Source organism: Talpa europaea (assembly GCF_964194135.1).
Source record: "Talpa europaea genome assembly, chromosome: 6".
NCBI lineage: Eukaryota > Metazoa > Chordata > Mammalia > Eulipotyphla > Talpidae > Talpa > Talpa europaea.
In genome coordinates this window covers 95,912,261-95,936,800 of record NC_140072.1, presented here as the reverse complement: position 1 = coordinate 95,936,800, position 24,540 = coordinate 95,912,261, and the positions used below count along the sequence as shown (strand labels likewise).

Below are 24,540 nucleotides of genomic sequence, written 5' to 3'. Positions count from 1 at the left end.
GGACTTTCTCATTATAGCAGTATTAGAAGACACACTATTCATACCTAAGGATTTTATATATTAAACATGTTTTGCCTGATACTTGCTAAAAGAAATCTGTAGGGAAGCCTGATGTCTGATTCCAAGACAAAACATTTAAAAATAAATATATTAAGCACATTTTCTTGATTTTGACTATGCAATACTAAGCATAAAATTTAAAAGTCAAGCATTGATTTAGTTGAATCCCAGCAGTCATAGTTCAAACTACTTTTAAGAGCACAGGACTCTAATTCAATTTATCTATTGGAAACTGAACATTTTTTATGATCAAGAATATATTTTTTACACTTACAAAATACGCAGAACAAATATTACTTACATGAAACCTAGCAACCAGATCTGATATTTGTGGTCAGTTTTCCTGTCTTTCTGAGAAGCTATGAAGTAGATATAGGCAAAAGTAAAAAAAAAATAGAAGATTCGTGTTCTTGGGTGGCAGTCTAATAAAGACACAGTAATCTTACCAGGAAAAGTAACCACATGCCAACACTCTAAAAGAAAACAAGGTTCAGGGTATTTTCCAGTCTGAAAAAATACTTTTTTACTTTTCCACTTTTTCGCGGACTGTTTTAAAATACATGCTTGCTCCTAAGGAAAATAAGGGGAAACTCGGTTTGGGAGATACACTTAACAATCTCAAATGCTAGAAAAATTTATACTTAAGTCTTGTATCCTCCAACACCTGTTACTAAAGTTCCTACAGTTGTACTTGAAAAACAAACAAAACCCCACAAGATGGTAAGGAATTTTCATCTACTATGAGCCAGGATTGACACATCCACCTGAGTTCTCTAACGTGCTTTCTCCTGAAATCTACAGAGAAACATACACATATAAGCAAAAACAAGCGATGCATCGGTCACTGTATTTTCATGCAGGTTCATCAACATTATGAAACAAATTACAACGCTATAATCAGAACATATGCCTAGAAGGCAGTGAGAAATGGGTTTATTAAAAAACCCACTTGGATTCTTAAAATGCCCCTAGTCCTACACAATTCCCTTTCAACCAGGAACTTTAAAGGATCAGAAAGTAAAAACAGGTTGCATTAAAGGAAGAGAAAGAAAACAGAATGTTCCCTTTTACCCGGCACTGCAAAACTGGCAAGGGACCCGGTACCGCAAAAGTGCATGATTAAAGAATGCCAGTCCCGACCCTAGACATACGTGAAATCGAGAAAAGTAAGTAACTAACAATGGTAATTGTCTTTAACAACAAGAAGAGTAAAAACGATTGTCACCACCGGGTTCCATACAGCTGCTGCGCAAGGAGCGGGCTTCTCCTCCAGCCCCACCGCCCGCAGCCTCCCGGGCAGCCCACTCGGCAGCCGAGAGAGGCGAGTGGGCGCCGCGCCGTGGGGCGGGGACCCTCCGCGCAGCTCCGCGGGCCCGCGCCCCGCCCTCCCCCGGCCGCGGGCCGCTCACCTGCCCTCCCGCCAGCGCGGGCCCCGCCCCTCCGGCGCCGCGCACAGCGGGCGGGCGGGGCTTTGGGCTTCCGGGTGCTGGGGCCCGACTCTGGCCCCCGGCCGCACCGTCCCCAGGGTTAGGGGGCGCGGGGGTGCGGGTGGGAAGGGGTCGCCTGGAGGTTTTCTTTCCAAACAGCATCCCGCGGGAACACTCGCGACCTCACTTTACCGTTACCTACCTGCCTAAATTCCAAGGGAAAGGAGAAAAAAGACGAAATTTGGGCTATCTTGAGATGCAGCTGACTGCCCCAAAGGAGAGCGTAGGAGTACGTTTCTGGGCGTCTCTTCGGCGCGTAGGAAAGGAAAATTACCGGCATCAAGTGGTACACAGCAGGGAGAGTACCTTGAGCGCAAAGTTACCTTCTGAGGATGAATCGGTCCGTTTGAACAGCTCCAAAGCATCCGGGTCGAGGCTGTCAATGGAATCGTGATGTGCCAGCCACTTTGATGTTTGACCTGCAAACCAAACACATAATTTTGGGTCTCTCTACTGGCATCATTTCCAAAAGTATTAATTGGGACAGCGACTCTGGAAAATCTCATTATATTGAAGTCCATCTTAATTTTGGATTAGTTAAAGCTGAATATAGTGCTTGGGATTTAAAATAAATTATTGTTACAGAAAGAAAACTGTTAATGGGTTAGATAATGTGTGATTCAGAGGCTAGCAGGGAGGAAACTTCATTGTTTTGACCAAAAACCTTTTTTCATAGTTTTTACTTTTAACATTTTAAAGGGAAAAAAGTGAGTATCATTTCTTCTGTTCTGGAAAATCAGTTTACTAGCTGATTTTCTATTTCCAGACTATTGTTTGCTAACATGGGGAAATTTCAGAGTTAACCTGACTGCTTATGGTATATGTATTCTAAAAATTTGCATTAGTTATAAAACTAAATTTTATCTAGATTCTTTCTAGAAATCTTAAAGAATTAGTCTTGTACAGTCTTTTTTATAGGAATTCTGTTTAGGCTCATAATAGTATAACAGTGATTTTCATTAAAGTGTAATCTAGTTTCAATGAATTCTTTTTCAGCAACAAATCAAATATATTCAAAAACTTTTCAACTGTCATTTAACCAACAGTTGTCAAAACAGTGCTTTTAATTAATTAAAATGCAAAGCTACCCACCACTTCTTCGAAGACCTTTACCTCCAAAACTCCCTAAACTGCATTTGTACATTCCAAAGCGAGTTTATAAAGGTATGTATAATCAGATACGTAATTAACTTTATTTTTCATAGAAATTCCTCAATGTGTGCAGCTTAGCATCATAATAAGAACTAATTTTAGTCTTTCACTAATTTTACTAATAACAAGTAACTTAAAAATAGCTGTTGTAAGGGGATATAACATTCCAGTTCAATTCTACAGTCAATCCTCCTCTGTGGATTCTGTGGGTGTAAATATATTAAATTATTAAATTTTTGTAACCCCGAAATCAGTACATCATGCTGTATCTATCTTTCTAACTCAACAGCATATTATGAAGCATACTTCAGAGCAGTACATAGACCTCTCTCTCACTCCTTTTGTAGTAAATTGAAATTATGTGCAGGAAAGGAGTATTTTGGTAATTCTGGATGGATCATGGACGTATTCCCAGAACAGTGAAAACACGTTCTCAGCTGAGGTCAAAGATACCCACATGTTATTTCAGCTCTCATACTGCAAACAACTGCCCTTTTCCTTGTGTATTTGGTACCATGTTTTTTGAATGTACTTTCTGCTGCTGATTTCACTATATAAAATGGCCCCCAAGCATAGTGCTGATGTGCTCTCTTGCATTCCTAAGCAAAAGAAGGCTGTGATTGTGCCTTACAGAAAAAGTACCTACATTAGATAATCTTCCCTCAGGCATGAATTACAGTACTGATGGCCATTTGTTCAATGTTGAATCAGCAATATATGTTAAATAAGGTGTCTTTTAAATAGGAATACAGGTAAAACATGTATGGATTAGCTGATGACAATGTTGAGACCAGAGGCTTTGCAGGAACCTAACTGTATTTTCCCTAGAATCAGTGGCTCAGTGTTAGACAACGTGTTAGACTTTATAGAACAGAGCTACCATGAGTTGACTGTATTCATGAACACAATGCTTAGGAACTGAGGACATAATAGTGAAGAAAACAGACCCTGCCACTCTTCTTAATTACCTGCTAGTGGGATCAAATATATAACAATATAAAATTACCCTCTGATAATGTAGAAATGAAGTAAAAGTGAGCCACTTCTATAACTTTACCTAATACCTTTAATCCCGTTTCTGTATATGCTATTTACTTCTTAATTATAAGTGATGACAAAGTTAGAATATTTCTTCTGCGTTTCAGGCTCCTCTACCACTTATCTTTAGTTGATTGTATTAATTACTTCATTGTCAGTATTTATACTGCGAAAATATGCTTAGCCTAAAAGTTGATTTATAATATTAACTTAATACCTTTCGATCCCTGGCTATTAGAGATGTGTATATCAACATACCTGTACTACTTCTAATTTTCCTCTCCTACTTTCCCTATCAATTTTTGTTATCTCTACATTCCTATAATGGTGTATGTTTTTATATTTACAATTTATTCTGTGGTAATAATAATAATGCCCACAGTTATGTAGACATGCTGCTCACTATAGAGTCTTCCATTGTCGTTTTTTTCATTCATCGTTTAGTTGAAGTCTATCTTCTATTACAGTTTTTCACTAATGACATTTTGGACTGGGTAATCCTTTTTTGTGGGGAGCTCTGCTACTTTTGGCATCTGGGAGTATATATAATATTTACTATTATTAATCCTATGTCTTTAAAGGCTCTTGGCAGAGTACTTTAGACATAGTTAATATTCAGATATTTGTTGAATGAACACATTAATATTTAAAGTTACTGAATTTATAGTAAGACAACAATCAACTGTGGCTAAAATCCCTGTAACAACAGATGTGATCACAAAACCTGTAAAATTAGGGTTAAATGATAAAGCGTTGATAGAAAATTCAGGATCTTCAGTATTAGAGATACTGAAGCTGCCATAAAGTTTTCATAAAACTGGAAGAGGGAGAAGTGGGGCCGTTTCTTCTAAGGAAGAGTAGAGAAACCAGGGATTTGAGAGACCTGATCTCAGCTCTACCATCAATTTTCTATGATCATAAGTGATCCTTTTCTTTGGATCTGTTTCCTTATTTGAAAAAGGATTAAGCACCTTTTCCTTCTTCACCCAGTCAGAATGACATACTTTGTACTATCATATCTGCACACTTCTCCCCAACAGAGCATTTATCATTCTCTAGTACAACTGTTTGCCTTCCTCGTTTCTATATACCAAGTTGTGAGATATTTGCAGGTAGTAAGTTTTGTGCTGTGTGGTTATAAAACTGCAGGACTATGAGTATAGCTAGCACTTGGTATTGAATATTTGTTGAATTAATGAGCTAGAACAAAAGTATGGGTCGTTTTAATAAAGAGGGATTGCATAATGTGTAAGGTAGTCTGCAAAAGAAGAAAATGATTTAAATTGGTTAGTAAGAGAAGGCATTTCACAGTGTGACATAAGAAATGAAGTTACAAATAAGCATTTGGCCTTCGTGATTGTCAATAATTGGAGTATCTTACCTACTGTGTTCTCATTGGAAATTCATGAGTCATCACACAGCTAGGTGAGGTGAAGTGGATTCAGTTCAGAAAGATTTTTATATACCAAACCAAGAAATCTGAATTATCATTCATAAAATTCAGATAATTTGATGAAATCTCAGAAAGCTATGTCAGAAAATCAAGGGGAAGGTTAAGCTGATGTAGACTAGGATGATGGTAATAAGAATCAGAAGAAAAAATCTGGGATTTTTTTTTGACCACTTAACTATACAAAGGTTAAAATGTAATAGCCTGGTGAAAGCACCTTATAGACTATGAAACCAGGGTTTAGCTGTAAACTGTTAAAAGTGTAACACTTCTCACTTGACTGGCAAGTGTTTACTGACTTGAAGCAACCTGGAACAATGCAAAATGCCCTAGGTAGGGAGTTCAAGAGATGTGAATTCAGGTCTGAGATCCACCACTAATGTTACAAAAAAATACACTTCTGTTGTTTTATTTTATTTTATTTATTTATTTTTTTTAAATAGAGGCATGTTTTATTTATTTATTTGTTTGTTTGTTTGTTTTGTTTATACATGCACTGGGGACAGTCAGAAGCGCGGGAGGGTGAGAGAATTCACCAGAGCCAGAGCGGGGAGCAGAGCAGGCAGAAGGACCGAAGTACACTGCTGAGGGGAGCAGCGGGCGGCAGGAGAGGTCTGCGCGCCATGTGGGACCCTCCGCCGGTGGTAGGGGAGCAGCCGGGGATCGAACCGGCGCCGCAGAGGCCGCGGGCAGATTCGCAAAGCAGCGCTCAACCGCTGCGCCACCGGGGAGGCCCCATTTCTGTTGTTTTAAGTTCAGTTTGTGGAAATTTGTTACAGCAGTCACTGAAAACTAATTTAGGAGGAATCAAGTAAGTGTGCATGTGTGTATGTGTGTGTACATATCTCTGTGTATCTTTATGACTTGATTGCAGCTGTATCTTTATGAGAAAATGGATATAGAAGCTGCTGATGAGTTTGTTTTGGGCATGATAATCTTTAAATGTTAAAAGCCAAATTTTAGAATAATTATGGTAGAAGGAAAATGAGTTAAGAGAAGAGGAATGATGATAGACTCTTAGGAAAAAGAAAGATTTGCCTAGAAAGGAAAAATAAATTGCCAGAGAGGTAGAAATGGAGAAATTAGAATAGTGTTATGGGAGCCCAAGGCAGAGTGAATATTCTAAATAGGAGAGTGGATATAAATATTAAATGCTAAGAGGCTGTCATATAAACATAAGTAATGTTATGTATCAATGGACTTAGTAATAAGATATCAGTAAGAATTCTGTGGTAACAGTAGCAGAGGTGATAAATTCCAGGTCACAATGATTTAAAAGATAATATGAGAAGACTTCTGGTTTCAGCTTGAAAATATAAAGGGTAGTCACTTAACAAGAAAAAAGTGAACAAACTGATACTCAATGAGTCTTCTCAGATCCATCAGAGAATTCAGGTGACAGAAAATTACCACACTGAAATCTGGAGAAACAGGCAAATGTAGAGAATAAGAGTAGATATTTTGTGATCAGAAGATGGATGCCTGAGTCATTTAATTGCTAATTTTGACAATCTGCTGGATGTTGAGTATGGACTAACTTGAGAATTAAAAACTCAGGAGAATCCAATCTTATGGGGGCCTTTACACTGTGGTGGGTCTTACCCTCAGAAGTCACACCAATTTCTCATGAATATCAGAGAAAAAAATTGCTGATTTTTCCTCCAGGAGGAGTAAGAATAACCATTTTTAAACACCCCCAAAGTATTCTCAATTAAAACGTCCTGTCTTCTAGAGGAAGTTAGGTTACCTGAGAGTCATTTGATCTTCAGGAAGAGTAAATTAGTCAACTGTAGACCCTGTAGCCATTCTGTTTCATGTCGGAGAAGGAAAAGACTTAGAAATACTTTTGAAAGTTATAACCCAGGGAATCAGGCCACTAAAAATCATATTTAATCACAAGATTATAGAACAGTTCCTTTCCCCAATACCGTATTACTTCAGCAAGCTCCAATATAATAAGTGCATTAAATCAGAGAGATATAAGATGCAGACCTGATTTAAGGATTTTTTTTAGGGAAGCCCAAAGAGAGGAGAAAAAATAATAAGGAAACTTAAGCAACTACTTCAGTTCCATTACATGATACATGATGCCCAGCTTTCAACAAAAAATTACAAAGTATGCTTAAAGACTAGAGAAAATACAGACTGAAGAAGAAAAAAAAAAACAAAAACCAAGTATCAGAACCACACTTAGCTATGACACACATACTGGAATTATGGGAATTGAAAATAACTGATATGTTAAGAGCCTTTATGGGAAAAGAGAAAGCATTCAAGAACAGAAGAGTAATGCAAGCAGGGATATGAAATCTCTAAGAAACATCAAAAGGAAATTCAGTTTCAGGGAAGGTGGGAAAGTATGTGGAGGAATGTGTATGGTGGGGATGTGGACTGGGGGTGCATAATGGTGGGGATGTGTATTAGCGATACATAAATGTCGGGGCACAAGCTTGGGGGGAGTGAATAGGGGCTGTTGCCTGGGGGGGCGTCCATTGTTGCTTCTGATCAAAACATCCTATCTCTAGTTCCTGTTTATACTTAACTTTCTGTTAAGGTGGTCTAGCTGGTTATGCAAATCTAGCCATAATATCTGCCTTCTTCAGCAGATACTGGTTTTTCCAGTATGTTCCTTATACCAAGACTTTTGTCATGGTAAAAGGCCCCCTTCCTGACTACATTTTAGCTTGACCAACAGGAACATCGGGCACCAAGACAACATCCTAAGAAGGTGGGCTAGGAAATCCAAGTCTGTACCCCCTGAAATACAGAAATACAGGTCATGAAATTTCAAGAATTTTTTTTAGTACTGGGTGGGCTAATACATCTGTAAGTGCCAGTGAGGGAATGTGGCCAGGGCAATAATGTGATGCTGTTTTCTCCTTCTGGTATAGACTTCTATTTTCTATAAATGGTTATCTGAAAATTTCCCTCACATGGGTTAAAGTGGGGAAAATATTCCATTTTAGCAACCATGCAGGGGGTGGGAGAAAGAAACACATAACACTCCAATAGCCCTATTCAGAGGAAAACTTTCTGAATCCAAATCAATCTCTAGCCTTCTCATTTAGAGAAGGTGGGAGAGCTGGACTTCTTTTGGTTGTCTCTCTGCAAGTTTTGCCTAATGAATATTTTTTCCTTATTAGAAAGCAGAAGTCCTTATCATTTATTATACTCAACTGAGACAACAGAAAAAGTCTGTAACATTATGTTGCATAAGAAAGAGAAAGTATATTTGATGTAGAGAGAGGTACCAAAGAAAGCAGGGCTTTTTCTGGAGATAAAAGAGGAAATAATACTTATTGATCTATCCTAAATGAACTTGTACCTTCCTACCAGTGTAAGAATATTATGCTGATGGGCCTCCCCTGGTGGCGCAGCAGTTGAGCGCTGGGCAGCGAAACGCTGGTGAGGGTCCCACATGGCGTGACAGACCTCTCCTGCTGCGTCCGCTGCTCCCCTCAGCAGTATATTTCATCTGTCTGCCTGTTCTGCTCCCCACTCTGGCTTTGGTGAATTCTCTCATCCTCCCGCGCTTCTGACTGTACCCAGTGCTTGTATAAATAAATAAATAAATAAATCTTAAAAAAAAAAAAGAATATTATGCTGAAAAGACACATTGTTCCAATATCTGACATTGAAAAGAAATGTAGATATTAGTATAATTTCTGCACTGGCAAAAGGCAGCTCTCCTGCCCACTGTTACTATACAAGTGTCTCTCTTTTTCTTTGTCCTTTTCCTAATAAACCATCCTTTAAAAATAGAAGGAGAGAAGAATGGAAGGGAGAGAAAGGGAAAGAAGAAAGAAGGGAAGGAAGGAGGGAGAAAGGAAAACCTTTGCTCAAAGAACTTTTAAATGAGGACGCAATAAATGATAAAAAAATAGAAAAATTCGACAAAATCATTGATACTCATCCATATTGCCAGAGTTTTAATGGCAACTGCTCAAAAATCTGCCTTATAGCCCACCCTTTGGTCCTTGAATTCCATTCTTCTAAAAGTAGCTCTTTATGCTTTCTATATCTAATACAGATTAGCCTTTTTTACTTCTCCAGTTGTTCACTCAAAGTTAACCTCAGTCAGTCAGCTAAACAAGCCTCAATAGCTGAAAATGTATATACAGAAATGTTTTTATAATATGAAAGGGTAAAAGTAAGCTGTGAATGCTAATTAACATTTAATATTAAGGTTCATTAATATTAATTAAATTCACTAATATTAATTAAGACAAAACAAATTACGTTGTCTCTGATACCTGGATAAATATAATCTAATCTTTTGTTCTTTTTCTGGTTTAGCCAAGACAAGTGAAATTAAACCACCACATGTAGAGATCATTCATGATGAAACCACTTCCACTGAAAGGGATAAAAGTCATTTTCTTGATGGTGTGTCAAGAGATCAGTCACGATCCCCTGTCAATATCCAAAATATCCTTCTTGATTATCATGTGCAAGAAAGAATGACTACTATTTCAGTACCCAAAAAGTCTAAGAAGGTCTCCTGGTACTTTCCAAAGACTGCTACTACTACTACTCCTACTGCTATTCCTACAACCGCTGCTATTACTACTATATTTCCCCCAGCTATTCATTCAACTTCACCTAAACATTTTAGGCAAAGAACAAGACAAGAGACAAGTCCAAAAAAATCAAAAGAAGAGCCATCAAAAATAAAAAGTATTTCTGTGAAGAATGTGTTAATGAACTTGTTGGTTTTCTCTTCAGATACACCCAAATCTTCAAAAGTTTCTTCCCTAATCACCTCTCCCAAACACAAGGAAGTTCATTCTCAGTATCATTTATCAGCAGATATGACTGATGCTTTTAAGCCGCCTCTGACATATACAGGTGCACCAGTGCCAACTCCTCCATCAAAAACTATACCTGCTAAACTGGAAAGAAACTGGTATCAAAGTCGCCAACGTAAACGTACAGCGGTCCTAAAAATGACTACTTTTTCAGGTTTCATGACCATACCAGCAGCAAAAATGCAGAGGAAACCTCAAAAACAATCTATGATAGGTACTCCAACCTAAAATTGATTGGGGACAAGTAGAAAAAAGAAATGAGAAAGTACGCAAATTGTGCTCCCTTAATGGGTTTATAAGGTGGAAGGGTGGGAATTTTTGCCTATACATTTAATATATGAGCCAGTATGCAGTAACAGATGTCCTAACCTTGTAAATATGCCAGGGCCACACTGGGTACTCCACTCAGGTAGTGGTGGTGAAAATGGATAAGGGAGTTCCAAATCATAAAAGCTAATATAAAGGAGGGATGAGAATGAACAATCATTTAGAAGGTGATCTAGATGAACTGCAGAAGCAGAATGCCAGTGATGGATGCTTTCATGGGTACATTTCCATGAATAATCTCAATTCATTAAAAAATGAACATAAGAGTATAATGAAATCATAACACCCTCAAAGTGAATTTTCACAATATCCAAAAGTTACCCCATTATTTCTTTTTTCTAGAAAGTCAGGTAACTGATGAAAATGCCTCAAGGAAACGCAAGTCAATCCAACAGGAAGGTAAATGCTAGCTTTGCATTATTATTCTAAAAACTGTAAGATAATCTCTCTATAAAAAAGAATTTGATTTTGTCTTTTATGTATGTATGTGATTCACATATAGATCTCATTTTCAGTTCCTTAAGACATTTACTCAGCAGTTATTTTTAAAGTACTGACTATAAACCAAATTTTATATGGATGTTGGGAACACAGAAGATAGAATATTCTTAATCTGGTTGGGGTATATAGGCATGAAATAATGAGAGTTAATGACTTGCCTGTGCCAGATGCTGTTCTAAGTTCTTTGACCTTAGTTACCTAGCAGAAATAAATGAAAATCACCTTTACAGAAAGATTTCTTCATCCTAAGCCTCACATTGTTCCTATAAACAATTTCACAAATTTAAATTATAGTGCAGAATTCACAATCACCAGGCATACAAAAAGAAAATTAGAGTAAATAAAAGCTAGCAGAAACAGAAAGTAGTAGAAATATAGCCAAAGAAGTTCCAGTTATTAGAATTATAAGATACAGATTTTAAAATAACCTGATGACTTCTGGTTATGATTGACTGAGTAGCTTCTATCAGACAAACCCTTTCTCTAAAAAACTATTAAAGATACCCAAAATGTATAAAAAGCTACTATAGGTACTAGAGAGTAACCATTTGTAGGCATGACTTCAGTGGCTATAATGCTTAAAATGATGTAAACTCATGAATTAGTTCCACATTTACCTTGGCTTTTGCCTGAGGGCATTTGTGATATTGGGAGACTAGAGCATCAGTAGAAAGTGGTAGTATTCATGAATTAAGGAGATAGCGATAAGTCTTCAGAGCTGCCATGAAAGAGGGAAAAAAAAAAGAAAAAAAAATTCAGAGCTGCCAATATATCTGGGACATGAGGGGCAAAATCTCAAAGAGAATGGAAATGAATCCAAATATCTGCACACAAACTGCTTTAAGGGTGTTAGCTGGTTTCTAAGCTGTGCATGTGCAAGAAAAGGCTCTAAGAAACACAGTGAACATCAGCTGAGAGCCTAAAAAACTAAGCATAGGTTTTTAGTTGCATAGCAGACAGTTATTGGAGTCCAAGCTTCAGCCAAAGTTTATAGGCCTTGGTAAACATATTGAGGTTGCAGATGAAGATCTGAATGATCTGTGCCTTAAGAATAAGGATGATGTTCTAGAAGAAAGGAAAAATAAAAATTGGTTACCCCTAATAAACCTCAAAACCAATCTTGATAAGTCAAAGTGATTGTTTCTGCCTTACTTGAAGAAAATCTGACATGTTAGAGCATTATCCACACCCTTTAAAATTTTCATCCACAACATCCAGTATTAAATTTTTAAAATTCACAAAGTATATTTCAAAAATAGGTTAAATGTCTGAAAACTAATAGAAATAAACATAGTTCAATCAGATATTAAACTTTTCAAACAAGGATTTAAAAAGGTGATTACTATAGTTAAGGAAAAAATGTTGGAAAATTTTATCAGAGAATTGAAATTTTTGTTTCTAAAATAAGAATCAAAATTCTATAATAAAAAAAAAGCGTTACATAGTAATGATATAATAGATGTGCTTAATAGGAGATTATACCCAGCAGAACACACCAACAATAGAACTTTCTTCCTCCCCCCCCAGTTTTAATAGATATAATTGACGTAAAATATTGTATAAATTTAAAGTGTGCAACATAATTATTTCATATATGTATATTTTGTGAAATAAGTACAATAAGTTAACATTTTTCACCACTATAGTTACAATGTTTTTCTTGTGTTGAGAAAATTTAAGATCTACCCTTCTGTCAACTGTCAAATACACAATATAGTACTGTTCACTACAGGAACCACAGGACTTTTGAGACCACTATTTCTCCCACGACAATTGTGCTATCTAATTTTCAACAACAAACAAAACCCAGTTTGAAGAACAGAAATAACGGGGTTGGATGGGAATCTCATCCAAAGGATATACAACTAATCTATTTATAATAACAATTTATGATGATTGTTAACTTTTACTCTAAGTGGTAACACATTTAAATTTGATGTTTTGTCCTATTTATTTAGTCCTCACTATATTTGGAAAAGGAAATGAGCCATTGATACAATCCCTGCATTCTGGTCATTATAAGACTGTTGCAGCAACACAAGATGAAACGGTACTATCTATGATCAACCTGGCCCTACTAACCTGTCAAATGTATGAAAGAAATGCACTTAGTCTTAAGGTATGCTAAATTCTTTTAATGACAATTTCCTATTATATTATCAATTATTTTTGCTTTATGTTTTCTAACTTAAGTTGTTGCCATGATATTGAAGGGGTCTTTTCTGTTATAGTAGAAATTTCCCAGGACCACCTTCACATATTCACATGGCATTACTAACCCTATTTCTCCTAGCTGGTCTTCATTCCACCAACTAAGTTTAAAAAATGCTCAATCCAAAATAATTATAATACTTATTTTATTACCCAGCACAATAAGAAAAGTGAGGTGCAGAGATATATTTTTAAGTTACCTGTAATCTTAACCCTGATGCCAAGTCTAGCACCAAGCTAGCTTTTCACTGAACACAAGCTCAATATGATGAATAACAATACAGTTTACCATTTATTAAGCACCCACTATGTGCAAAGCAAATATTACTCTTACTCTTAAAACTTTCAATTCTTCAAGGAAGGTATAATCTTCATTTTACAGATGAAAACATTGAAGCCCAAATGAAAGTAACTTGCACAATGTCATACAAGCAATCAAGTAGCTAAGCTTGGAATAATATCAAGAATTCTTTGGCCTCAAATATTTATACTAGTTTATTTTAAAATAAGTTAAAACTCCTAAGAAATTTACAAAAATATCAAAAGGTGCCTGGGGAGTGTTTTCAGGAAATCAGGCCATTCAAAAATACCCATGTATACTGGGGGCTTAGAAAGCCACATGCTTGTTCAGACATGATGCATTCTTAGAAAAGAAATGAGGAGACCCCAATCTTTCAATTCTGGCCAATCTCCAGGTACAGCCCAAGCAGAAAGTGAAGGTTAATGCATAGTTTTAAATGGTCTAAGTATTGACAGGATGTCCTTTCATAAAGCCAATCTGAAAAGACTGGAGGAAGTATTGTTCTCTCCCTCTCTTATTCCTGCATGCTCTCACTCTCTCTCAAATTCTCTTCTATTGTCCAAGGAACTCTGTCAAAACACTAACTAAACATAAGTTAAAGGAGCATATTCCTAAGACAACAAAATGAAAGGAATATGAACTTAACAAATATAGCACAGAAAAAATTCATTAAGCAAACCAACAGGTTTAGCCCACAACATGCAAAAAAAAGCAAGCCCTTACAAGGGAAAAGAATATGATTTTTACAGTTACCACATTATAATATTAAGTGTCCAGATCTCAGCAACAACAAAAATTATGGAACAGGTAAGGAAGCAAGAAATATGGCCCATTAACAGAAGAAATTAACAAAAATTGTCTTTAAGGAAGAACAGACACTGCCCTTACGAGAAAAAGACTTCAAGTCTGCTGTCTTAAACATGATCAAATGACTAAAGGAAACTAGAAGAGAAAGAATATACAAATAACTATAATCAGAAATGAAAATGGATACATTACTACTGGCCTCACATAAATAAAAGGAATTATTAAAGAAATCAATGAACAACTGTAGTTCAACAAATTATATATCTTAGATATATAAATGAAAATTTTCTAGAAAAACACAGATTATAAAACATGACTCAACAAAAAATAGGTATCTAAGCAGACCTATAACAGGTAAAGAGATTGAATAATCAAAACCCTCCTCACAAAGAAAAGTCCATGATGAGATGGCTATATTGGTGAATTTTGTTAATCATTTAAAGAAAACATCTTTACTTCTCAAACTCAGAAAATAAATGAGGGGGGCATACCTATTAAAGTGTTTAGGACCCAATTCCACCGTTAGGTATACAGGTATTTTCCTCCACACAACCAAACAATTCCTGAAAATTAGCTGGATTTACTATAGTTCAACTTAATAATGACACTGCCAACCCAGAAATAGCATCAGATTGCGCAGGTAAATGACAGTTCTATAACATTCTCCTCTCCTTCTGATGCCAATTGAAAATCCAGTTTTTGTCTGTGCTTCTGACCAGTTGGATACAAATTGGAGGTTCCAGTCACCCCCACCCTGCAACTCAGTATGCCAATTACAAATCCACTGTGTTACCTCTACTTCTGACCAACTATAAATTAAAGGTTCTCACGACCCTTTTCATGGATTAGATTAATTTTGTAGAGTGCTTCACAGAATTCAGAAAACCTATTTACTCTCTAGATTATCAGTATATTACAAAGGATTTTAAAGGGTATGAATTAATAGCCAGATGAAGACATAGGGCAAGGTTTGGGAAAATGGTACAAGGCTTCCATGCCCTCTCGGGTACACCATGCTTCCAAAATTTCCTCTAGTTTATCAACTCAGAAGCTCTCTGAAACCTGGCCCTTTGTTTTTATGGAGGTTTCATTACTTAGTCATGATTGATTAAATCACTGACTATTGATAAGTGAACTCAATCTCCATTCCCTCTCCCCTCCCAGAGGCCAGGAGGGAGAAGCTGGAGAGACTAAATGTTCTCTAGTCTTTGGTTGGTGCTCCTGGCAACCCATCCTTAGATACTTTCCAAAAATTACCTCATTAACATAAACCCAGTTGTGGTGGTAGAGAGGGACTTGTTATGAAAAATGACACATATTTCTTCTTTATGACTCTGAAGTGATTTCAGGAAATGTGGACAAAAGACAAAAGATGTTCCCATTATTTTTACTGTTAAAAATATTCCAAGGGTTTTGGGAACTATGAGCCAGGAACTGTGGATGAAAAATGAGAAATACACATTTTTTTTATTAATCATAAAATTACCTCTAACACAGTCTATGCTGTTAGTATAACACAGGTACAAGGTGAAGACAAAGACACTGCAAAAGACTATAGACATTATGTTCCATTATCTCTGAATACTTCAGTGTATATTCCCTGTAAGCAAATACACTCTTCTATAAAACCGCAGAGCAGCCCTCAAAATCAGGAAAATAATACTTTTCTCATTACTGACCCAATCAAAGAAACACATTCAGATTTTGCCAATTTATCCAATAATGTAACAAAAGTATCCAACTCAGGGTCACACATTGTATATAGTCGTTTTAGTTTCTTTCAAGCTAGTATGTTTTCAGTTTTCTTTGATGTTGTGACTGAAATTTTGAAGACTTTAGAAAGTTATTTTGTGAAATGTCCATTAGTGTGGGTTTGTCTCATTTTCTTATGATTAGACATAAGTCATTCACCTTTGGCATTAATATCTCAAAAGCTTTTTCTCATTCTATCTGATCAGATGATGCAGAGCTTCAATTTATCCCCTCATTAGTGGTATTCACTTTAATATTGTCTTTAAGGTGATTATCTGCAAGTTTTCTTCACTATTACTCTTTTCCCCTTTGTATTTAATAAGTAGAATGTGGTAATTTGAAACTATGCAAATAATCCTTTTACCAGACCTTCAATTTATTTATTCATTAATTTATATCACCATTTTATTTAATGAGTGTAATCTATTACACCATAATTTATTTTTATTCTCAGGTTGTCCCAGATTTCATTAGTAAAGGTTCATTCAAGTTGATTTCAGTGTCCATTTGACATACCCCCATTGTTCTTCCAGATTTATTCTGTACTCTCCCTACCCAAGACCTGGGAACAGTCATTTCTCCCAGGATTCTCCAAAGATCCTTTGTTATTTTTAGTGGGGAAGCCAAGATCTGGGCACTAGTAATGCCCATTACTATTAGAATGGTCACTTGTTCAACCATTATTATTAAGAACCAACGAGGTATCAGCAGTAAGCTATATATTTCACTTCGTATCAGTGTGCAAAACAGAAAAAATGCCCATTTCATGGAACTTATAAGCTTTAGTGGGGGTGAGAGCCCACACACACACATATATATATACACACACATACATATATACACACACACATACATATTTTTTACATAATCTGCCTGTGGTGCTAAGAGGTATGAAGAAAAACAAAGCAAGGGGAGAGAAAGAGGGTCTATCCATTGAGCACTAGTTTGATAGGTTGGTCAGGGAAGTCTCGGTTGGATGACTTATAAGTAGAAGTGAGAAGTTAATTACAAGTGATTATAAGTGAGAAGTTAATTCACTGGAATAGATAGGGAAGAGGTCTCCAGACAGAAGGAAATGTAAAGGCACTAGTTATCTGAACACACTGATATGGAAATACTAGAGACTGTAACAGATATATTTCTGCTACTTAATTTAAAGCATCACTAGTGATGCAGAGAAGAGAAAAATGCTTAATGACAGGAAGCAAGAACACATGGTTTTGTCTATTAGGAAGATATACACAGTCACAAATATTAATACTTTAATAATAAGTCAGTCTTAAAACCAGTTCTGTCAACTCCAAGATTCTTTAGCCAGGAACTTTTCATTCTTATATAGTACATGCCAAAGCCTAATGCACTGACAGCAATGCCTCCTTTCACAATAAACCTGAGATTTTATTGCCTGGCATTAGAATTCTTTGGTTCATCATTAGTAATTCTATGATTCTTAAGAAACAAATGTTCTGACTTTCCTGAAGCACTGAAAATACTGGAGGTACTAGGCAGGTCTTAGTTAATTTAGACTGCTATGACAAAATACCACAGACTGCATGGCATAAACAACAAACATTGATTTCTCATAGTTCTGGTGGCTGGGAAATTCCAAGATTGGGTGTCAACAAAATCAGTACCTAGCAGGAGCACTCTTATTCATAGCTGATCTTACATAGTAGGGAGTAGGGGGTGGGAGTCTGAGGGAGGCAGTACTGAGGTCCCCTCCACTTCTTATAAGGGCATTAATCCCATCATGAGTGTTCCACCCTTAAGATCTCATCTAATCCTAATTACTTCCCAAAGTTCTCACTCCCAAATTACTGACATTGGCGATGAGGGTTTCAACATATGAATTTTGGGGGCACACAAATATTTAGTTTATATCAAGGCATAAGACTTTCTCAATCAGACATTGGCATGTTCAAGCAAGATAATTTAGATAGGTGTTAGATTAATAGAAAGGTAACAGAGAAATAGAAGTAGAGACATGAAAATAATGGGGTGAAAAGATAATTAAATATAAAAGATTTAATTATTTATATTCCGGCATACTGTAGACACGCAGTAAGTGTTTGCTTGTTAATAATTGAAATAATGCCTGTTATATCTATAAAACACTATAGTTATTACATATAAAAATACTTAGTAGTTTTTCTATTTTGTTTCTTCCTTTGCATATTTAAGAAATTGTTAAGATGACAGACTAAAATAAACTAATGGAAGGTGAGCACAGACTAGTTAGTGTATTGGGTCAAAGATTTTCACTTAGATTAGATTATGTGCTCTTTTATTTACTCTTGTAAAAAATATTTTGTGCATTATTAGTAATTAACTTATTATCTCTTGTCACTTTCTTTTAGGGGTTTTTTATCTCCAATTGTCCAGACTTAACACCTTTGGCTTTCCAACTGGTATATATTGATTTGTCATTTAATCATATCTCTTCCTTTCCTACAGAAGTGAGTTCATTTTTTTATATTATATATTGCAATCATTTCTCATTATAATAAGAGTTAGACTCTTAAGATGTCTTGGCATTACTATATATTTTATATTGCATCCAAGAAGACTTATTTTCAGAAATGTCTAAAGAACTATATATATATATATATATATTTTTTTTTTAGGAAGTTCCATGATATAATTCTCAAGGACAGTGCCATAGTCAGTTAATAACTATATTCTTAAATATGTTTCTCAAAATAGTATAATGTATATAAAGTAATTAATTTACTCTTTTAACTCCAAATAAAATCTAAAATAAGCCTAACGATGTGTTGCTCAAAAGCTTTATTAAAAAAATTTTATGACCAGAAAATATGTTGTTGTGACAAAATTTTAATGATAATAGACTGAAATAAATAGCATATTCTGCTTTATAAAAACATATCAAGGATAATCACATATGGTATGAGATAATTAAATATCATTTAAAATAAATGAACTATTATGTATTCAGTTTCTAAACTCATTGCTTTACAGGTCACTGGGTAATTGGTTATTTTGTGAATTGGCTTTCACGAATTATTTTTAGTAAATGGATTTGTTATATTTTATACATAGTATTAAAAATGGTTTTTCCATAATTTCTTGATGATGCTGTTTTTATTTTCACTAGAATTATTTTTTCTTTTCTTAACACACAATACCAGTTTTTATTAATTTGACTAACATAAGTTGACCAGAATTCCCAAGGAATAATGGGGATTTTAGTTATTCATGTTAATTTTAACCTTTCTTCTAAATAATCATAGATGAGGGTTGTGTAGAATCCAAAGAATGTTCTATTTACTAAAAAGTAATGTATAAATAAAAAGGAGGACTTCGGTTGTCAAATATAAAGTGACAATTTTAAAAGTGATAGAACTCAATAGAACTTGCTATTAAAATGCAGGTATATACTGTATATATACCAACAAGGATGGTAGTGTCCAAACTTGGAAGGGATGTACTGGAGGTAGGATAATGAGCCAAGTTATTAACAAAGTGTATTTGCAATGAGCAGAGAACAAATGTGGTAACTGGAATTATTGCAAATTTCATAGAAAATTCAAGATGGTGAAATCAGAGACAGGAAATGGTTTTGGGACAGATAAAGACAGAAGCTGAAATGGTAAATACGAAGTTTAATATAACAAGCCCTATTTGTATCTAATAATTGGTTTTCTTTCATCTCTCAGTTTCCTTCAAAGACATGCAATTATATACAGTAATAATTATATAATGTATTGTTGTATCTGTAATACATATGGATACAATACATATCACAATCAGAGTACAAAAAGGAAGAGAGAATAGAGCTATTTAAGAACAACATTTCCAGACCTCCCTGGTGACACAGGGATTGAAGACTGCTGTCAAGCTACTGTAGCCAGCCACTGTAACATGAGTTCGATCCCCAGCCGGCCAGGGAGAAACCCGTATGGCGCAGCAGACCTCTTCTGTCTCATCCACTGCTCCCCTCAATAGTGTATTTCAGTAGATCTGCCTGTTCTGCTCCCCACTTTCTCTGGTGAATCCTTTCACACTCCCGCACCTCTGGTTTACACCCCATACTTGTATGCATAAATAAATCAATCTTTAAAAAAAAAGGGGGGGCCTCCCCAGTGGCGCAGCGGTTGAGCGCTGGGTTGCAAAGCTCCCCGCGGCCTCTGCAGCGCCGGTTCGATCCCAGGCTGCTCCCCGGCCACCGGAGGAGGGTCCCACATGACGCGCAGACCTCTCCTGCCGCCCGCTACTCCCCTCAGCAGTGTACTTCGGTCCTTCTGCCTGCTCTGCTCCCCGTTCTGGCTCTGGTGAATTCTCTCACCCTCCCGCGTTTCTGACTGTACCCAGTGCATGTATAAACAAATAAACAAATAAATAAAAATACATGCCTCTTTAAAGAAAAAAAAAAGAACAACATTTGCTTAGCTTACTGGTATTTAGTGTAAATCTTAAGATTTTGATAAGTGTAAATCTAAAACAATAACTAAGAAAATAACTCAAGAATATAATGAAAAATATCTTTAAAGTAATTAAAATGGCACACTAGAAAATATTTAGTTGATGCGAAAGAAGGCAAAAAGAGAAAATTAAATAGTAAAATGGCAGACATAAATTCAATCATGTCATAATAATATTGGATGTGAAGACATCAAAAGATCCAAATTATCAAACTGGATCTAAAAGAAGCAAGCTTCAGTGATATGCTATCTACAGGAGATTTGCTTAAGATCGAAAGAAAAAAGGAGTTTGAATATAGAAGTATGGGTAAAGATATGCAAACTGCAACCAAAAGGAACCTGGAGTAATTATAATATAAAAAAAATAGATTTTAAAACAAATTACTAGAGATAAAAGGGGACATGCGTCAATATATTAGGATAACACAGCAAATATAAACACATAAATACTTAACAATTGAACTCCATAGTACATGAAACAAAACTGAAAAATTGAAAGGAGAAATATAATATTCAAGAATAATAGTTAGATTAGATCATTAGATACTTCAATACTCCATTTTCAATAATGCATACAACAACTAGCCAGAAGGTCAACAGGGAAATATAAGGCTTGAACAGTACTATAGATCAATGAGACCTAATAGACATTTATGCAATACTCTAACCAACAGTAACAAAATACACAATCACAAATTTATATAGGACATTTCCCAAGTAGGACCATATCAATAAATTAAAAATAAATAAAAATCAGAGAATTTTTTTAACATATAGAATATAATTGCAAATTAATAACTAAAAGAAATTTGAAAGTATATGGCAATTAAATCCATGTAAATTAAACAACACCTTCATTAATGAATGACTCAATGAAGAAATCAAAGGGGAAATTTGAAAATAGTTTGACATGAATGAAAATGAAAACACACCATGCCAAAATGAATAGGGTATATGTATAGCAGTATCCAGAGGGAATTTTATAGCTCTGAATGTTTATGTTAAAAAAGGGAAATCAATAACCTAATTCTCCATTGAAACCATTAGGGAAAAATAAAGGGCAAGTTAACAAAAGGAATAAAGATAACAATAAAAATTGTGCAGAGATTAGTGCAGTAGAGAATGGTTTGATCCTGGCTGACCGGCAAGGGTCCCACATGGCATGGCAGACCTCTCCTGTTTCACTTGCTGCTCCCCTTAGCAGTGTATTTCAGTCGGTCTGCCTGTTCTGTTCCCCACTCTGTCTCTGGTGAATCCTCTCACGCTCCGGTGAATCTGGCCTGTACCCCAGTTCTTGTGTAAATAAATAAATAAAAATATTTAAAAAAATTAACATAATTTCTCACAAACTCTTCTAAATATAGAGGAAGAAACAGTCCCTGCTTTAATGTTTTGATAACAAAACTAGACAAAAATATGGAAAGAAAACCTACAGAACAAGAATACAGATGCAAAAATCCTCATGAAAATTCAAGCAAATCAAATTCAGCAACAAAGGTTTTACACCATGACCAAGTGAGCTTTATCCCAGGAATGCAAGATTGGTGAAACATAGCAAAAAAACAAAAACAAAAACAAAAACAATAACAATAATCAATGTAATATACCATATTAGCATAGTGAAGGGGGGAAAAACTACACTATTTCCTCAGTAGAGGCAGATAACAGTTTACAAAATATAACATCCTTTTATGATACAAAAGCAACATCTAGGAATAGAAGGGAACAGTCTCAACTTCTTAAAGGGCAGCCACAAAGAGAAAACCTCATAGCTAATATCATACTTAATGGTAAAAGACTGAACGTTTTCCTTCTAAGATGAGGAACAAGATGAAAATGTTCATTTTTACTACTTTGTATTCCACATTGTACTAGCTTTTTAACCAATGCAATTAGGTAAGAAAAAGAAATAAAAGTGTTCTAGATTTAAAAGGAAAGAGTTCTTTAAATTATCTCTAGTTATAGATGACATTATTTGTATATAAAAATCTTAAGGAATTCCTTCTAGCTCCATCCATGTTGCTGCAAACTGCATGTGTTTATCTTTTTTGAATGCTGAGTAATATTCCACGGTGTATATGTACCATATCTTTTTTTTTTTTATAAATTTTATTGTTATATTCCCCATACAATTGCAGCCCCCCCATTCTGACCCCAATCCCTCCCCTCCCGCCCCCGCCCCCCTAAAAGTGTCTCTGGTTCATAGTTTTTTGTTGATTTTGATTTTCACTTTCTTATAGTTATTCATTTTCCTGGTCCCTTATTTAAGTTTTCTAGATTCCTGCTATGATTGAGACCATCCGGTATTTTTCTTTTTCTTTCTGGCTTATTTCGCTGAGCATGATCCCTTCCAGCGCCATCCATGTTGCTGCAAATTGCATGTGTTTATCTTTTTTGAATGCTGAGTAATATTCCATGGTATATATGTACCACATCTTCTTGATCCAGTCATCTATTTTTGGGCATTTGGGTTGTTTCCAAAGCTTAGCTATTGTAAACAGTGCTGCTATAAACTTAGGGGTGCAGGTGTTCTTTGGAATTGATGTTTCTGTGTCCTTTGGGTAAATACCTAGGAGTGGAATTGCTGGATCATATGGAAGCTCTATGTTTAGTAGGTCCAGAAATCTCCACACAGCTTTCCACAGTGGTTGGACCAGTTTGCACTCCCACCAACAGTGCAGAAAAGTTCCTTTTTCTCCACACCCTCGCCAACATTTGTTGTTGCTAGTTTTTTTAATATGTGCCATTCTCACTGGTGTAAGATGGTATCTCATGGTAGTTTTGCTTTGCATTTCCCTGATGACAAGTGATGTTGAACATTTTTTCATATGCCTGTTGGCCATTTGCATTTCCTCTTCAGAGAAGTTTCTTTTTAGCTCTTCTGCCCATTTTTTGACTGGATTATTTTCTTTGTTTGTGCTGAATCTCATCAGCTCTTTGCAGATTTTTGTGATCAGTCCTTTATCATTAGTGTTGTGTGCAAAAATGTTCTCCCAGTTGGTGGGGTTTCTCTTTGTTTTTGTTATCGTCTCTTTTGCTGTGCCAAAGCTCTTTAATTTGATGTAGTCCCAGCTGTTTATCTTTGCCTTCACTATCACTGCTTTGGGTGATGTGTCTGTAAAGATGTCTTTGATGTGCAAATCACGTAGTGTTTTGCCTATATTTCCTTCTATATATTTTATGGTTTCAGGTCTTATGTCTAGTTCTTTAATCCATTTTGAGTTGATTTTTGTGTATGGTGTGAGGTAGTGGTCAAGCTTCATTCTTTTGCATGTAGCGACCCAGTTTTCCCAGCACCATTTATTGAACAAACTTTCTTTGCTCCAATGCATATTTTTGCTCCTTTGTCAAGGATTAGTTGACCATAAATCTGTGGGTTTATTTCTGGATTTTCTATTCGATTCCATTGGTCTGTATGTCTGTTCTTGTTCCAATACCATGCAGTTTTGATGATTATGGCTTTGTAGTATAGTTTGAAGTCTGGGAGTGTGATGCCTCCATTCCCTTCTTTTTTTTTCAGGAGAGCTTTGGCTATTCGGGGTTTTTTGTGATTCCATATGAATTTCATCAATAATTGTTCTATTTCTTTGAAGAATGACATTGAAATTTTGATTGGAATAGCATTGAATCTGTATATTGCTTTTGGAAGGATGGCCATTTTAATAATGTTTATTCTTCCAATCCATGAGCAGGGGATGTCTCTCCATTTCTTTGTGTCTTCTTATATTTCTTTTAACAGTGTTTTATAGTTTTCTTTGTATAGGTCCTTTACCTCTTTTGTTAGATTTATTCCCAAATATTTGATTTTTTTTGTTTCAGTAACAAAAGGGATGGTTTTTTTGATTTCTTCTTCTTCAGATTTATTGTTTGTGTATAGGAAGGCTACTGACTTTTGCGTGTTGATTTTGTATCCTGCCCACTTTACTGAACTGATTGATGAGTTGAATTAGCTTTTCTGTGGAGTTTTTGGGGTTCTCTATGTATAATATCATATTGTCTGCAAATAGTGATAGTTTGACTTCTTCTTTTCCTATTTGGAGTCCTTGGATGTCTTTCTCTTGTCTTATTGCCCTGGCTAGAACTTCCAGTATTATATTGAAAAGCAGTGGTGAGAGTGGACATCCTTGTCTTGTTCCAGATCTTAATGGAATTGCTTTCAGCTTTTCACCATTGAGAATGATACTGGCTGTTGGCTTGTCATAGA

The 24,540-nt window shown here is 35.7% G+C and overlaps 1 protein-coding gene across 1 annotated transcript in view; it reads left to right on the top strand.

Moving 5' to 3' along the window:
• Nucleotides 1-2,623: 2,623 nt before the first annotated feature.
• The window catches only part of LRRC63 (leucine rich repeat containing 63), a gene marked incomplete at both ends in the record, with an annotated part of 37,240 nt that continues 15,323 nt past the window's right edge, over nt 2,624-24,540 (top strand). Inside the window, 6 exons of the mRNA XM_084234888.1 lie at nt 2,624-2,711; nt 9,484-9,573; nt 9,913-10,209; nt 10,665-10,721; nt 12,782-12,942; nt 18,252-18,350. Of these exons, the coding sequence (XP_084091014.1) occupies nt 2,624-2,711; nt 9,484-9,573; nt 9,913-10,209; nt 10,665-10,721; nt 12,782-12,942; nt 18,252-18,350 (792 nt within the window). The remainder of the gene's footprint in view (nt 2,712-9,483; nt 9,574-9,912; nt 10,210-10,664; nt 10,722-12,781; nt 12,943-18,251; nt 18,351-24,540) is intronic.